We start from the raw sequence: 15,964 nt of genomic DNA, 5'->3' as shown, positions 1-15,964 counted from the left end.
AAGTTGTCTTACTGCACACAATATCCATGGTATTAAATTCCTATGCAGACAACTGCCACAAGCATTACAGTGAAAAACCGGTTGGGACTTGATTGAAGCAGACATGAATCAAGAATTATACATGTAGAATTGAGATACTGGATATTAATTTATTGCTATTTAAGTTTAAGGTATTCAATCCTTCCAGCTAATTTTTAACTAGGAAATGTAAGCCCGCGCAAAGCTACGGGTTTTTTTTTTCTTGTCAAATTTACAGATTCATAGTTTACGGAATATTGTATAGTTATATTACAAAAGCGGAAATACCAAGTAGAATTTGGTATTTTAATTTGGTTACAAAATTGATTTCCTAAGCAAAGCTGTTTCGCTATATAAAATTGGTTAAGTGTCAACAAAAATAGCTACGTCAGGTCCTTCGAGATGATTCTTCTACAGCTAATGTGGGGGTGACCCGGTGTTACTGCAAATGATAATAGCAGAGGGTTAGTAGATATTTTAATACAAATCAATGGAGTTTCCAAGTGTAAATTCCAAGATACATAAGAGAATATTTCAATACTTGAACTTAAAATGCTAAGGGCAACATATAAATTTTTTAAAACGTAAGTGTAGAGTTTCTAGGCAAAATACTTAATTTTTTTTTTTTTTTTTAAATTGTTGTTAGGTTCTATTGTTTTAGATAATATACTTCCGCTTGTTTATATTATGTAGAAAAGGGATCTCCATTTAGAATTTCAGGAGTTAGTTCAAAGGAGATTACATGAAACTATAATTTTTCTATGAGATTGTAATGATATGACGGATGAAATTAGAGGACATACTTTGGTTATGTTTCACTTTGAGGCTGTTTCACTTTATTCCTGGTAGCCACAACAGATATACCTTAGAATGCAAAGTTTCTTGCCGAGCATAGATCTTATCACAGAAGCAATTTCAATCACAAACTCTAAAATAATTTTGGGTTCACCATGTGCACACAGTAATACATTCCAATCGCTGTTCAAATTTTCCCATACACTCTAGAAATCCCTTTCCTTGGTCATCATTGTTTGGTTGTTTACAAGGGAGGAGCTGTGGAATAAAACATATATCTTAAGGTGATTTATCAACACTAGCTCAATGATACAAACTGCCCTACCCACATGTAGAACTTTGTTTGGTATTGACAATTTCCCATACCAGTCTTTTAAAATATACTCTAACGAACCCAGCCACATGATAACTGCACGGTGAAACTGTACAACCATCACAATGAAATTGAAAAGCCTAGCTTGAATCCCTTTAAATTTCAACCCATGCTCTCTCTCAACAGAATCTAGTAATGAGGGTCTACTCAAAACTAATTGCCTTAAACAATCTAAAATTTAACTACTCAAGACTACTTGATTGTTCTCTTTGATTGATTCATTCATCTTTCCAAAAACATACTAATTGCAAAGAATTTTTGCATAAAAGAATCCAATAGTATGCAACCTTATCTGAGAGTCTATAGATAACACTAACACTAAATTAGTTGCCATTCTATAGTTTTTATGCCTATTCTGGAATTTTGTTCCTCTTGTAAGACTCTAAAGGTAACAGTAACACTAAATCAGTTGGCATCTAAGTTTTCATTGCTGGATTGTATATTTGTATTGGCTACTGTATATTTGTTACTTGTCTTTTCAATTAGACAAACACAGAGAACAACTAAACTCATCACTCTTCATATGTAGCAAAACTCATCAATTAGAACTACAGAGTCAAAACCCCAATGATCAACATGAAAAAGACTTTAGGCTTTTTAGAAAAGAACGAAATAAATCCTAATGGGCAGAGCTTGCTTTATGATGCTTTATCTGTATTGTATCACATATAGTTGACACACCAAAAATAAAACACCCAAGAGCTATGCATTTGTCCTCATCTGATGAGCTATGCGTTCTCATATATCCCAAACCAGTTGCATTGCGTAATTAGTGATAGTGACATACTTCAATGTGCAAATTTCCAAATATACAATGACGTAGAAGCTTTGTAAATCAAAAAGAAAAAAAAATGGCAGCATACTTTTAATGAGAAATGGACTGTCCTAGTTCCCTAGATTGCTAATATGATATAGTTCGATCAATTCGCAGTAAAGCTATATATCGCAGTAAAGCTATATATATATATATATATTGTACAACTTTTTGCACACATGCATCAAACATTTCTTACTCCACCAATCTATATTCGGTCTAAAGTTTCGACAGTGTTGGACCCTAATTGCTGTGGCTCTAGAGTACCCTTATTCCAAGTCAATCCTTTCAATTAAAGTAACTTTTGACATCACTAAGTTTCATTATCATCAAAATACGACCTTACCTTTATCATCTGCATATCTGAACTGCTATTTTGAGCTTACACTCGAAATAACTGTTGAATATGAGAGACTGATTTGAAAATTAAAAGCATAAGCATATGCTCTTTCTCACATTAACAAAGTGTGACAACCAAAGCATGCCCTAATTAAATCTAACATATATATAAACTGATCATGTGATAAAAGCATTGGAATCGAATCACAATTCTATAATCCAGCCATCAAATTATATGCACATTTCAGAAACTACATATAATCCAAAATTTCCCATTTTGCTGAATGAAAGTTAGGAGAAACTAACTCACAGAGTCAGCTGCACAATTACGCAGTTTCATCTGAGTGTTGCAGGGTCAAAAGCAAAGCTGCAAATACAGATAATTACACATTAAAAATCGACATCAATGATAAATAAGGCCAAGCATGAAAACTCGATTGGAACATGAAGGTTTCTCATCAAGAAGACTGTTCATAACACTGTCTTTGTGTTTTCATGAAGGAAGATATGCATGACTGTTGGAATAAGTTTACTTCTTCAAACCAACAAAGAAGACCACAAATGAAAAATAGGTAACAAAACCTGGCTTGGAAATTCTAATACCAGCGGCATGGCTCTAGTTTGTAGGATTTCTATATGATTTCATGGTTTCAATATCAGTGGCACACTTAAATCCTAGCACTAAAATATTACAATCAAATCACTAACATATTATATCCAAAACTCTCAGCTTAATCTTTGCTTCATTATAATTATTCGGAAGAGACGCCCATTATGCTTTGTTATTATATCTGATGACTTTGTTATTAAAGATGGTTCAGAGCACAATAACTATGAAACCAAACCCACAATCTTACTAAAAAAATCAAACTCCAACCGTTCAGTTTCAAAAAAAGAGAGGGAAAAATAAAATTCACCACCAAAAGAAACTAATCAAACTTGTTAAGAATACTAAACAAAGAAAACAGCAAAGAAAACTTACCTCCAGCAAAAACTCCAAAATCAACACCAACAACAACAAAAAACAAAAAAACAAAAACAAAACTCCTAAATTTGTTCAAATCTTTGCAGGCAAAATTCTTTTTCATTTGATTACCATTTCAATTACCATTTTTGGGTCTATTTCCACAATCATATTAACAAATCTCATTTCCATCATTGTACTCACAAATTTCATCTCAATCATTGATATTAGCCAACTCTTCAATTAAGCATAAATACAGCAAAACTGTCTTACTGAATTCGATTTTCAACAAACTGGGAATCAAAATTCTCAAATTAGACAATCAAATTCAATCACCCAACAAAACACCCAATTCCATAACCCTAACCCTAAAAACTAATCAAACAGAACACTAAATGAAACATCAAAATTCAATACCCTCTTTATCTGCCTGCAACGACAATGGATCGCTCTCTCCCTCCCCCCCCCCCCCCCCCCCCTCCTCCTCCTCCTCCTCCCTCTCCTTCCCTCCATCTCTCTCATGATTCTATGTCTATCTCTATCCCTATCGCACAGAACAGCAAACCTGAATCCCTCCCTCCCTCTCTCTCTCTCTCGATGATTCTATGTCTATCTCTATCCCTATAGCACAGAACAGCAAACCTGAAATTCGATACTCTCCCTAAAAACACCTACAGCAACTTTGTGATTCAAACCCAACCCAGTGATCTCAACTCATCTTTGGTATATGCTCTCCCCAAAAACACCCACAGCAATTCTCTCATTCTCCAAAAACACCTACAGCAATTTCCTGATTCAAAACCAAAACGAGGGGCAGCTACGTCATTTCTCACCCCTGATGAAGAATCGGAAATAGTAACCTCACCTCAACACCTGAACTCAGTTTTAATACATGCTCTCCCCAAAAACCCCCCACAGCAATTTTCTGACTCCCCAAAAACACATACAGCAATTTTGTGATTCAAACCCAAAGCCAGGGACAGCTGCGTCATTTCTCACCACCGATGAACAATTGAAAATAGTAACCCCAACTCATCTTTAGTATATGTACTAGAAATTATGCCCGCGCTTTGCCGCAGGTTTTGGAAAATTGAAGTGGATTTAAACCACTTACAGATTGATCACCAGAAGCTGTCACAATTTGAGTATCATCCTGCCAAAACATTACATTGCATAAGCATCATATTACATCTGCTACATTTTCGCAACGATAAGAAAAAACTCAGCAAGTAAAATAAAAAATAATAAAGGAAACAGACCTCGCTTGTCAGCTCGGCATAGTAAACAGTCCCAAAACCACGTTGTCTAATCTTATCGAAATGAGCTAACAAAAAATCAAATTTGAAAGGAATTACGAGAGCTGAATTATTAACCATTTAACCTGAAGAAAATAAGAGCAGAAGACGAAAAATAAGAAAAGAGAAACCATACCCCAACACATATATGTCTGATGGATTATTAATCTAAAGGAAATCGTCCAGATTACGGCCACTATGGGGAGATTTCCCTCCTACATTTCAGGTTGCTACAAAAATTCTCAAAGACAAACCCGAAAGGGGTGTATTTAAAAAGTTGAGGCATATATTGTAATAAGGAAAGCAACACGAAATAGATACAGGAAAAAAAATCAAATTATGATTACCGAAATGACAGAACATCTCGACCCACAGGTATTTGAGCCCCCCCTACCACTTATAGATTGACTGTCAAGCACTGGATCAGATTGTGCTTCTGAAAGAAGATAAAAGCAAGGTAATTTTCACGCTAAGCTACTTAATAAACTAAGTGAGCATAAGTTCTCAGATATAATCATGAGCTAGCAAGAGCAACCAACCATTTCATCTTTTTTATGATTTTATTCCTAGCATGAGATACTGAGCATTGCACTACGTAGCTCAGTTCACTCATCAATCTAGTACAATGAACATATCATTGAAATTCAGTGGTGTGATGAGTGTTATATGTCAGAAAAAGATACAGAAAATTTTACAAAATCTTAAATAAATTTTGTGAAAGTAACATCAAATATATTAATTAATATTCCTAATATATGTCTCTACAAACCCCTTCTGATTATCCTCTCTGTTTATGTCTTGATTAAGAAAGATATTGTCATATACTGTGTTAATTGAAAAGGCTAACTATGGCTATCTCGGAAATACCAAAGTTGATCAAGTCAGCAAACATCTTGTTGAGCATAACTACAAAATTTTTATATAAGTTCCTTTGATTAACAGAAATAGAAAAGAATGGCAGCATCTTATTTATCAAAAATATATGCTATTGTCAAAAATAGATGCCAAGATGCTGTTCTGTACTCTATATCTAAAGGCAGTATATGTAGAATGTTTATACTGTTCTGTTAGTTTTAATATTTTGCATTGAGCATAGAACAATTTTGAGATTGCTTTGACAAAAAAGAGGAGGAAATATATTTGGACTTTGTGGTATAAGACACAGATTACAAAGTTAGTTGCCATCTGATGCTAATCTACTAATAGCTAATGTTTTACTCACAGATGAAACATGTATTTGACTGCAAAATCCAACTAAACAACAATAAAGACAAAAATTAATAGACAGAGTAAATGTTAAAGAATGTGTTTTGGTCTTTTGATTTCAAGGATTGGAAGTAAGTATGAAGTGAGTCATGTATCAAGAGCATTGCAGTATCTTATTATTCTGGTGATATAGTATTTATTCTTTAAAATAGGAGAACATCTGAAGACAAATTTAAATCTTTGTTGGTTTTAGTCAAATCAGCTAGACTTTTGTTTCATCATTTAAGACTTTTCAGGACATGATTTATACCGATTATCCAAACTTATGTCTTTGCTAGAACCATTTTCTAATTCTTATGACCAAACCCTTAACCCAACTGTTTAGGCAATTTAGATAATGCAAAACCAAAGCAATGCTTAGATCAATAACATGCTGCATAATTAACAATGAGAGAGTTGATCTACGGATGATACAGATAAGAACATTTGAAGACATATTTAAATCAAATAGCAACCAATCTAACCAAAGATCACAAAAGAAATCCATGAAATCAAATAGACTATCATGTAATCAAAAATTTTAAAGTGTTAAACATTAAAACATAGCTTGAACTTTGAAATCTTTTCGATCAATCATCGAGACCCCGAACTCAAAGATAAACAAATGGTCTAAGACGTAAAAACCAATATCAATTCAAAAATAACAACAATAAAGTCACCCAATTAAAAAACGACAGCAGAATGAACCACAATGATTCAAGTACCCAACAATTAAAAACGACAGCACAATGAACCACAATCGTTTTAAGTACAACCTTCGTTTCTCAGATTTCTCCCAAAATCGGAGTTTCGGAGCTGTTCGAAAAGAGAAATAAAGATTATCATACGGTATAAAATTCAATAGAAAAGGAATTGAATTGAGTTCATTATCAACTAAGAAAACGGAAAAATAAGAACATGTTGATTGGTTTTGGATTGAATTGAATTGAATAATCGATTAGTCAAAGCACATGTATGAAGCTCAATAGCCTAATAAACAGAATCATAATAGTTAACTCAAACTGGAATCGAGTAATCTAGCAGTTACTACTAGGCTGAATGATGTGGTAATTAAGTGAACGAAATCAGTATGGATGAAAATGAAATACATATACATACTGATTGATCTTGATGGGTAAGGCTGTTGTCGGCTAAAAGAAACAGATATTAGATATCGACAGATTGAAGATTGGGAAAAGCTAATGCCAATCCCTTCTAACGCATAGCACGAAAACAACAGCAAACCCCGCACTCACAGTGGCAGCCCGTAATTGATGGAAAGAAAAGGGCAAGACAGTCATTTCGCTGGCTGCCTTATGAACAGATTGTGAACAGTATGCACAGTAGTACAGTGGATTGACCTTTAGTATATGTTAAGGGAAAAAAATACACTTTTAGTTATTCAACTTTCGCTTGATTGACATATACTAGGCTTAAAGGAAATGACTGTCGCTTAAAGGAAAAAAACTAAAAGTGTTCCCACCAACCCAGATGAAAATGCACTTTTAAGTTTCACTACTTATTCCACTAAAAGGAAATATGTAACAAAGACAGCAAAATGGTGAAGATACAGTTCCATCCATAGAAGCAGAAACCAGCCAGGTGGTCATCCATTGGCACATTGATAAATCTGTCACCTCTCCATCATGTTTACCAACAAATTGGACCCATCAATGAGCTTTTCAACAGGACACTTAATAGGAACCTCAGCAGAAGGGACTTCACCCTTTGCAACTTTAGTAGTATCAATTTGTAGAACACACTTCCCAACCCCAACAACCAGAACATCCTGCGAGTATACAAGCAAAAGATAGATCAATCAACCGCTTCAAGACCGACAGACTATGATCATGGACATCAAAAGCATTAAGCTATAACTCTTCTATTGAAAATAGCATTAACAGAATCATTTACTTGTATATGATAGTGCCAACAAACTCGTGGATGAACAGCTTCCCCCTCACCAACTATTTGAATGGCAATAACAATCTTTCCTGTGATTTGTGGTGTACCTCCTTCATCTGGACCTTCAGAAATTTTCCACACAAAAAGCCATCCTCCTACACTCACACTGCAGAAAATGATGTCAAATAATGCAAAAACCAGAGGAAGAAATGTATTGAGCATGGGAAAAAGAGCTACCTAGCCAAAATTCAATGAGCTACCATAATTTGCAAGTCCAAGCTAGCTGATTACCACCAATATTCTCCTACAACAATGGAATCAACTAAGGACGACAATTTTTGATACCATCATTTCACGTAGCCAATCTCAGGATCCTACCAGATCCAAAGCATCATCCTACTACTAGCCATTATATTATGCTAAGTATTATATTATGGAAAATTGGAGGAGTTTGTAGACAGTACACAGGTAAGTTTTAGTTACTGATAGCCATTAGCTGGCTTCAAAGAATCTCCATGATCATATGCTTCTGCATTTTCTCGTATCATGTGCTAGCATCACTGCATTCTTAAAAATTCACAAAGTCTGATACAGGGAGTAATTCATATCAAGGGTTTGGAGCATGCATATTCCAGAAAGAAAGAAAAAAAGATAGTTGGAGAGCCATTTTGTTCCCTTCTGAATTTAATTTTCTTCACTTTTTCCTTGTATTAGCAGTTTCAGAGTATTAAAATCAATGTCAATGCTTTGTCTGATGTAACCACTAGTTACTGCCTAAAAAGAGTGCATGGACTATACACATTTCCAACTGCCAATGCATTCATCACTTTAAATGTACTATGTAGCGCTTATAGTGAGGGACTGGACTGGGCCATTTGTTCAATTCTGGAATAACAGTTGCTAGGCTAAAAATGTGAAACTTGGCCTTAATGCACCTCAAACATGATCTACATGGTTACAAAGTCTGAAATTCTAATGCAGTGACAAACAACATAGATCTGCGCTAAAAGGAAAAGATGAATATATGAACTTACAGATTGATGAGTATTGAGTAAATAGCAGATGAAGACAACCTCAAAACAGGGTCATACCCAAACCTGAAAAACATTGAAATCTTATTAGTTGTGGCACACTATGAAGCTTCAAGTAGAATAAATAGCAGGTGAGATTTCAAACCTCTCTGTCTCGACTGAACTCTGAAGTGGATGGCAGTGTTGGCAGCACAGACAGAGACAGCCACCGGTCTTGATCACCTTATAACTGGGCCACGAGGTTTTGTTGGTTCTGAAGAGTTCAGAGAAAGCCATGATAACTCAGTTGGTTCCTCTGCTTGGTGTTGAAGCTGTGGAGTGCAGGTCAGGGAACACGGGGACCATCGATGCTTGCCCCCCCCCGGCGGCAGTGCGTTGTCGTTTCGGAGGATTCACTGGTGTTGGTTCCGTAGAGAGAGAAAGAGAGAGCCATGACAACTCAGCCAGTGATGGTTCTTCCGCGCTGCGATGTCGTTTCGAAGTTTCGAAAGAAAAAGAAAGCCATGACGACGGAGTTGGCTCTTCAATTGACGGCGACGCCTTTATCACAGCTCCACAATTTGTCAATGTCGACAAATCGTGGAGCTGTTCTTCTTCATCATCATCTTCCATTGACGGCAACGCCGCCTCTGTGTCCAGTGATTCACAATCATCTTCATCTAACGGCCACGCCTCTCTGTCTAGTGATTCAAAACCTCTTATTAGTAGTTCAACGAATGGTGGAAGCTCCGGAATTCCTCGGAGTCTCTTGCAACCGGACAAGTCAAGCCCGTGCAAGTTGACAAATTTGGTGAGGCAAGCAGGAAGACTAACAAAATTGTTTCTTGACAGATTAAGCAACTCTAATGTTTCCCAGCAATCAAGAGTCATCAGGAAATCACAATCTGATAATAAACTGCATCCTGCGATACTAAACACCTCTAGCTTGGGAAGTGATAGTGAGCAACCATCGACATTCAAAATTTTCGTATTTGTTGGAAATCTAGCGAGTTTTGAGCAGTTATCAAGATAAAGACTCACTAAATTTTCCAACCCATAAATGCTGCATGGTAGGGTAGTGAGATTTTTGCAATCTCTAAGATTCAACTCTTCAAGCCCGATGAGATTTTCAATTGACTCATCCAATTCTCTTATGTCACTGCCAATAAGAGAGAGTTGTCTCAAGGAATCCATCTTTGATGGAATTTTTGGAAATGTAGCCAGTTTTGAGCATTTATCCCCATAAAGAGCCTTTAGATTGTGCAACTCATAAATATTATGCGGCATGGTTATGAGATTTTCGCAATGAGTAAGATCCAACCGTTCAAGCCCAATGAGATTTTCAATTGACTCATCCAATTCTCTTATGTCACTGCGTCCAAGATTGAGTTGTCTCAAGGAATCCATCTTTATCGGAATTTTTGGAAATGCAACCAGTTTTGAGCATCCACTCGCTTCAAGACTCTCTAGATTCTGCAACCCATAAATGTTGCACGGTAGAGTTGTGAGATTTTTGCAATGAGTAAGATCCAACCGTTCAAGCCCAATGAGATTTTCAATTGACTCATCCAATTCTCTTATGTCACTGCGTCCAAGATAGAGTTCTCTCAAGGAATCCATCTTTACTGGAATTTTTGGAAATGTAGCCAGTTTTGAGCATCTACTCGCTTTAAGACTCTCTAGATTCTGCAACCCATAAATGTTGCACGGTAGAGTTATGAGATTTTCGCAATGAGTAAGATCCAACCGTTCAAGCCCAATGAGATTTTCAATTGACTCATCCAATTCTCTTATGTCACTGCGTCCAAGATAGAGTTCTCTCAAGGAATCCATCTTTACTGAAATTTTTGGAAATGTAGCCAGTTTTGAGCATCTACTCGCTTTAAGACTCTCTAGATTCTGCAACCCATAAATGTTGCACGGTAGAGTTGTGAGATTTTCACACTCCTCTAGTATCAACTTTTCTAACCCAATAAGCATTGTAATGGACGGATGCAATTCTTTAATGCAAGTGCGTCTGAGATTCAAAATTCTCAAGGAAACCATCTCTTCCCCAACTTCTGAAAATTCCTCAAGCTTGCAATAGCTAATAGAGATTGTTTCTACAGATTTCAAGTTGATTTTTCTTGGAAACATAATAAGCTTAGAGCAATAGTCAACATTCAAGGTAACAAGCTTGTGAAGGAATCTAATTGAATCAGGAACCTCAACAATACTGATACATTTATATAGTTCCAACTCTTTCAAGTTCGGGATTCCACAGAAGTCTGGGAGTTCCTTTAGGGATACACAGCCACTTAAATTCAACCATTTCAAGTTAGGGATTCTACTCAAGTCAGGGAGTTTCTTTAGAGATTCACATTCACTTAAATTCATACATGTTAGCCTTGAAAAATTCTGTATGGAAAAAGAAAAAGAAAAAGGAACAGATCAACCAAGTGGATGTAGTAATTTACAACACAGTTATCTATTACTTATTTTTAATTAAAGAAGTCTTGCAATAAAATGAATTATTAGACTTTAGTACCTTACGTCCCTCCTATAGTCGTTTGATTTTGTGGCCAGTAATGTTAAGCTCCACAAGTTTGTTTGCTTGAAAATCGGATGGAAACCATTGCAACGGACATGCATGCCAATCGAGCCACCTCAACTGGTTGGAGAGATAATCAATATCTCCATGAAAGGATATTCTTCTCATAGAAATATATCTAAGATTCTTCATCTCTGAAAATCTTTTAGCATTCAAAGATATTGTAGATGATCGCCACAGGACCTGAATGCCTATAACTTCATTTGTACCCTACAGTAAAAGAAAGCAACCTTATTAACCTAGCAACATTTATGATCGCAATTTCTATTCAGACCAGTAAACAAAAAACATAGCAATTCCTATTGGAAGCACAAGTACTGTTTTAATACAGATTTCTTCAAGGTCTCAATAAGAAATTATATTCAATATAAAATGCTTTCTGAATTGAAAAACACAAAACATCATTAATATACTTACTGTATTATTTGTTAGAACGTAGGCTACATCTTCTTCACTCCACACTCTGCTCCGTTTCCCGGGTTCATCAGGTGACTCCTGATACACTATGTCTTTACCCATTTCTTCTATCAAGTCATGCATCCAAATCCGATCATCTTTGTCAATTCTTATCAAGGCTTTTTCTTGCAGTTGTGCAATACCAATCACCATTGTTTTGTGGTCGTAGCAAGCTTCTAGTATTGGTTTCACATGGGCTGCACGCTTACCTTTAAAGAAGCAAGCAATATCAAGAAATAGTTCTTTTAAATCTCGTCCTAGAGCATCATAACTTAGTTTGAGAACTTTCTGTATATCAGCCTGAGGACCTCCTTTACAACTACCTATTGTAGCTTCCCACTCCTCTGTGCTTCTACGAAATAGATGAGAGCCTAAGACTATCAAAGCTAATGGAAGGCCTTGGGCATAGCGTATAACATGTTGTGCAAGTTCTAGATAATCACTTCGAGGTTGATTTCTTTTGAATGCATGCAAGCTAAACAACTGCAAAGCATGACGATCATCTAACATCTCGACCTCATATACTTCATTAACTTCATGAGCAATTAGCGAACGTTTATCTCTTGTTGTTATGAGAATTTTACTGCCTGGCCTAAAACAATCAGGGGATGGAACTAACTTCTTTAATTGGCTAGAATCACTCACGTCATCAAGGATAAATAGAACTATTTTACGTCGCATCCTTGTCTTTATCAAACCAACTCCTTCATCATCACTGTGCACCTTCAAATTTTCCCCTAAAATATCAAACAAAAGTGTCTCTTGCAGTTGGGTTAGGTTTTTTGATCTAACATCCGCCAAGAAACAGCTACCTTCAAACTTATGGCGAATTGAATTAAACACAGCTTTTGCAATTGTGGTCTTTCCTATTCCACCAGGCCCCCATATGCCAACCATGTTATTCTCCTCGGCATCTAAAAGTTTGTTAACCTCTTGTCCACAAGACTCTAAGCCAATTGGATGATCAGCAACGTGCAGCTCACATGAAGGATTTATTACTCGGGCGAACAAATCCTCAACAATTTCTTTGATAAATTCAGCCTCGTACCTATGAAATTAAAAGCACATATAGGAAATCTAATAAAGTAGAAGATTAATATATGGATTTTTCAATATAAATAAAAAATAGGCTAACTAATCAACTAGCTAGCTAGTGGGGTTGGGTTAAATACATGGGAAAATTTCGCAAACAGTACACCAAGTAAAGGCCACTAATAATTCTTATACACAAAGTTTCAAACTAAACATTTCGGTACACGAAATCTGAAACTCGACCCACTATTAGTACACGACGTCAATTTTTGACACCAAAATGTCCATTATGCCCTCAGTTTTTTTTTTTTTAATAATTTTTTTTCTGTTATTTTTTTTTCCTTCGTTTATAATTGACTCGAGTCATTTTTTTTTTCTTTCTGTTATGCGAGGTGAGGAAGGCGGCGTTGGAAGCGAGGGAGTGAGCCCGGAAGAAGGAAGAAGAAAGAGATAAAACGAAGGAAAAAAAAATAACAGAAAAAAATTATTAAAAAAAAAAAGAACTGAGGTCATAATGGACATTTTGGTGTCAAAAATTGACGTCGTGTACTGATAGTGGGTCAAGTTTCAGATTTCGTGTACCGAAATGTTTGGTTTGAAACTTTGGGTATAAGAATTATTAGTGGCCTTTACTTGGTGTACTGTTTGCGAAATTTACCCTAAATACATACCTGCCCTCCTCGAAAGTCCATTCGGACAAATTTGCTGCTTCCTCAAGAGCCTTCCTCCATTTGCCGATGCTATCCTTGTATTTGCATTGATCAATTTTAGCAAATGCGTAACCAAAAGCACCTGTTTGGTGTCGTACATCTGAGGGAGCCACCTTGTAGAAAACAGCTCTAAACTTCTGTCCTTTGGATTTTCTGCAGTCAAGTATCTTGACCAGTTCATCTAAGCACCACCTTGAGGAAGCATAATTTTGAGAGAAGACGACGATTGAAACTCTGGACTCCTCAATTGCTTTGAGGAGCTCTTGTGATATGTCTTCTCCTCTGCTAAGCTTATCATCTCTGAACGTCTCAACTCCCCTCTGACACAGAGCAGTATACAAATGATCTGTAAAATTAAAGCGTGTATCCTCGCCTCGAAAATTCAGGAAAACCTCTTATGTGTTGAATGTTGAAGAAGATGAAGAACTGGCCGCTGCTTCATTGGTCAGAGAAGCCATATTCTGCTTGCTTTGCTGCATCTGTTGAATGTTGACTTCCTATTTATCTGCCTTCCAATTGCTGCCATGTTAATGGTGAATGTGAGGTTGAAAATGAGCCGCGTTCCCTTTCTTTGCAATTTCTATTTTACTGTACACTTTTTCTTTTAGACTTGGACTAACAACAGGACACAAGATGTGTGGAAAACCACTTCCTTATCTGATCATCAATTTTCTCTGAAAACGGTGGGACCAATTCACTGTCGGCAATGACAATGGATACGGCATACCTGATCTCATCATCATGCAGCTACAATTATTAAGTAACTCAAAAACCAAAACCAAAAGCAAATGGCCAAATGCACACTGAATGGAAAACAGAAAGCCAGCCAACATTGCTCAAGGAGGCCAAAGTTCATTGCTGATTTCTACTTCTTAACGAAAATTAGCATCATCCGACTCTTATTCTAGAAAGAAAGTTTTAATCACTTAACTAAAGAGTGATTTGGCGAAGACTGTATACAGAGGTTTGGAACATATCTAGAAAGAAAGAAAAATGAAAGACAAAGATAGAGACAACCATTTTGTTCCTTAACAATTTAGGGATTAATGTCATGTTCTTCTCTTTTTCCTTATATCAAGTGTTAGGGGATTAATATCAATGTCGATACCTTATGTGTAGCCACTAGCTAACCTGTCTCATAATAGTGCATATATTAACTAACAAACTATACATATTTAGGACTGTCACTGTATTTATCAATTTCAAGTAACCTATGTAGTTCCTATCGAGTAGAGACAGAGCCATATGTTCAATTATGAGTTACACTTGCTAGGCTAAAATTTGAAGTTTTCTTCATCCAATGCTCATCAAAATATAACAGACTTAATTGTACATGATAAACATGATATGGGAGTAACAAGGTTGCACTAATGCAGTAAAAATCAAGATAAATCTTGTCCCTTTCTGCTCCCAATGCAGACATGGATGAAACAACAGACGGGATTCAATTAAAGCAGACATGGTTGGGACTTCTGGACGGATTTGGATGCAACATATAGATACTCAATATAAATATGTGATGGTGTGTAGTTGCTAGAGCTGAGATACTCGAAACCTCAGTTTATAGATCTTTAAATAGAGGGTACTCCAATCCTTCCAAGTTCCAACTACTTTCTAAATTTACAGAGGAAGAATAAGTTTGCTAAAGAATGAGCCATTTTTCAATGTTCTGTTCATTTTACTAAGCAGGTTTCAGAAACATGTAGAATAATGATTGAATAATCATAGATGCGTGCTGTTATACTGCAACATAACGACACAAAACCAGCACCATCTAAGTTAAAAATTTAAATTAAAAACTTGGAAAAGGAAAAGGAAAAGATTCAGTTATTTATTAGAAGATGATTACATTTACCTACCTACATATTGTAAAGGGCTAAATACTGGTTACTGCCCTATGGTTTAGGTCCAAAATCAATTCAGTCCCTGGACTTCTAATGTACTTTCAATTTTGATCTAATAGGTCTAATTCGTGAATATGCTGCTATGGGTTCAACTTATAGTTGGATTATTTGATGAAAAACTTTTTATTTGATAGATTTCTAATAGTGAGACCTACTCCTAAATTGACTATGCATGCCACCTCAACACCACATCATAAAACATAGGTCATATATGAGCCACGTTAACAAGTTAAATAACTTAAGGGCTAAATACTGGTTACTACCCTGTGGTTTAGGTCCAAAATCAGTTCAGTCTCTGGACTTCTAATTTCATCAAAAACACCCCTGCAGTTTCAATTTTGATCTAATAGGTCCAATATGTTAGTCTTTTGATAATTGAGTCATTTAACTTGTTGACGTGACTCATATATGGCCTATGTTTTATGATGTGGTATTGAGGTGGCATGCATAGTCAATTTAGGAGAGGGTCTCACTATTAGAAATCTATCAAATAAAAACTTTTTCATCAAATAAT

General features: G+C 36.0%; 2 protein-coding genes across 25 annotated transcripts in view; both read right to left on the bottom strand.

Moving 5' to 3' along the window:
• Window positions 1–135: 135 nt before the first annotated feature.
• The window catches only part of LOC112196425 (disease resistance protein RPV1), a 100,291-nt gene continuing 84,462 nt past the window's right edge, over window positions 136–15,964 (bottom strand). For 9 of the 24 annotated variants that reach the window (XM_040517415.1, XM_040517422.1, XM_040517426.1 and 6 more), the window contains 10 exons: window positions 7,758–7,914; window positions 7,415–7,632; window positions 6,963–7,204; window positions 6,620–6,659; window positions 4,946–5,034; window positions 4,735–4,828; window positions 4,563–4,627; window positions 4,418–4,456; window positions 2,650–2,706; window positions 200–460 (listed from right to left, as the gene is read on the bottom strand). The gene's annotated coding sequence lies outside the window, so the exon portion shown is untranslated. Of the gene's footprint in view, window positions 461–821; window positions 916–2,649; window positions 2,707–4,417; window positions 4,457–4,562; window positions 4,685–4,734; window positions 4,829–4,945; window positions 5,035–6,619; window positions 6,660–6,962; window positions 7,205–7,414; window positions 7,633–7,757; window positions 7,915–15,964 lie in introns of all 24 variants that reach the window. The other 15 variants (XM_040517418.1, XM_040517423.1, XM_040517417.1 and 12 more) reach the window with 11 other exon arrangements.
• On the bottom strand, window positions 7,477–14,072 carry LOC121052762 (disease resistance protein RPV1-like). Its single transcript, XM_040518616.1, has 8 exons — window positions 14,016–14,072; window positions 13,508–13,866; window positions 11,766–12,852; window positions 11,532–11,558; window positions 9,135–11,155; window positions 8,783–8,845; window positions 7,782–7,914; window positions 7,477–7,632 (listed from the first exon to the last, which is right to left on the bottom strand). The coding sequence occupies exons 1-8, from the start codon at window positions 14,070–14,072 to the stop codon at window positions 7,477–7,479; spliced, it is 3,903 nt and encodes a 1,300-aa protein (XP_040374550.1).

Source organism: Rosa chinensis, chromosome 4 (assembly GCF_002994745.2).
Source record: "Rosa chinensis cultivar Old Blush chromosome 4, RchiOBHm-V2, whole genome shotgun sequence".
Lineage (NCBI taxonomy): Eukaryota > Viridiplantae > Streptophyta > Magnoliopsida > Rosales > Rosaceae > Rosa > Rosa chinensis.
The sequence above is the reverse complement of the archived record's forward strand: the minus strand, read 5'-3'. Positions and strand labels throughout refer to the sequence as shown.

Excerpts from the sequence above, each read along its gene's own strand:
- LOC121052762 (XM_040518616.1), bottom strand. The coding sequence starts at position 14,072 with ATGGCAGCAATTGGAAGGCAGATAAATAGGAAGTCAACATTCAACAGA. Across the intron at positions 11,559-11,765 it reads ACGTTCTAACAAATAATACA|GGTACAAATGAAGTTATAGG; the intron begins GTAAGTATATTA and ends CTTTTACTGTAG. Across the intron at positions 11,156-11,531 it reads ATGAAGTTATAGGCATTCAG|AATTTTTCAAGGCTAACATG; the intron begins GTCCTGTGGCGA and ends TTTTCCATACAG.